At 55.3% G+C, this 313-nt stretch overlaps 1 protein-coding gene across 1 annotated transcript in view; it reads left to right on the top strand.

Annotated features, from left to right (window-relative positions):
- ANKRD11 (ankyrin repeat domain 11) overlaps window positions 1-88 on the top strand; it is a 16,519-nt gene extending 16,431 nt beyond the window's left edge. The window contains 1 exon segment of the mRNA XM_009582417.1: window positions 5-88. Within this exon segment, the coding sequence (XP_009580712.1) occupies window positions 5-88 (84 nt within the window).
- Window positions 89-313: the final 225 nt, after the last annotated feature.

Genomic DNA, 313 nt, shown 5'->3' with positions numbered 1-313 from the left:
GCACAAATCCCTCTGCGTGAACGAGGTGCCCTCGTTCTATGTGCCAATGGTCGACGTGAACGATGACTTTGTGCTCTTGCCGGCATGACAGTTCAAAACCAGGAGACATCACTGAAAACTGGCAAGGACGGGAGCCCTCCGAGGTCGGGCGGTCGAGCTCACATTCACCCTTACCGCTTGCTGATGAATCCCTGGTCAGAGGAGGAGGAAGCAGCTATCGGCAGAAAACAAAACAATAAGAAAAATAATTGCACTTTCTTCACAACGCGTCCCTCGCTTCCGGACTGACGGCAGCTCCGCCGGGCAGCGGGCC

This window comes from Fulmarus glacialis, unplaced genomic scaffold (genome assembly GCF_000690835.1).
Source record: "Fulmarus glacialis isolate BGI_N327 unplaced genomic scaffold, ASM69083v1 scaffold15537, whole genome shotgun sequence".
Classification (NCBI taxonomy): Eukaryota; Metazoa; Chordata; class Aves; order Procellariiformes; family Procellariidae; genus Fulmarus; species Fulmarus glacialis.
The sequence above is the reverse complement of the archived record's forward strand: the minus strand, read 5'-3'. Positions and strand labels throughout refer to the sequence as shown.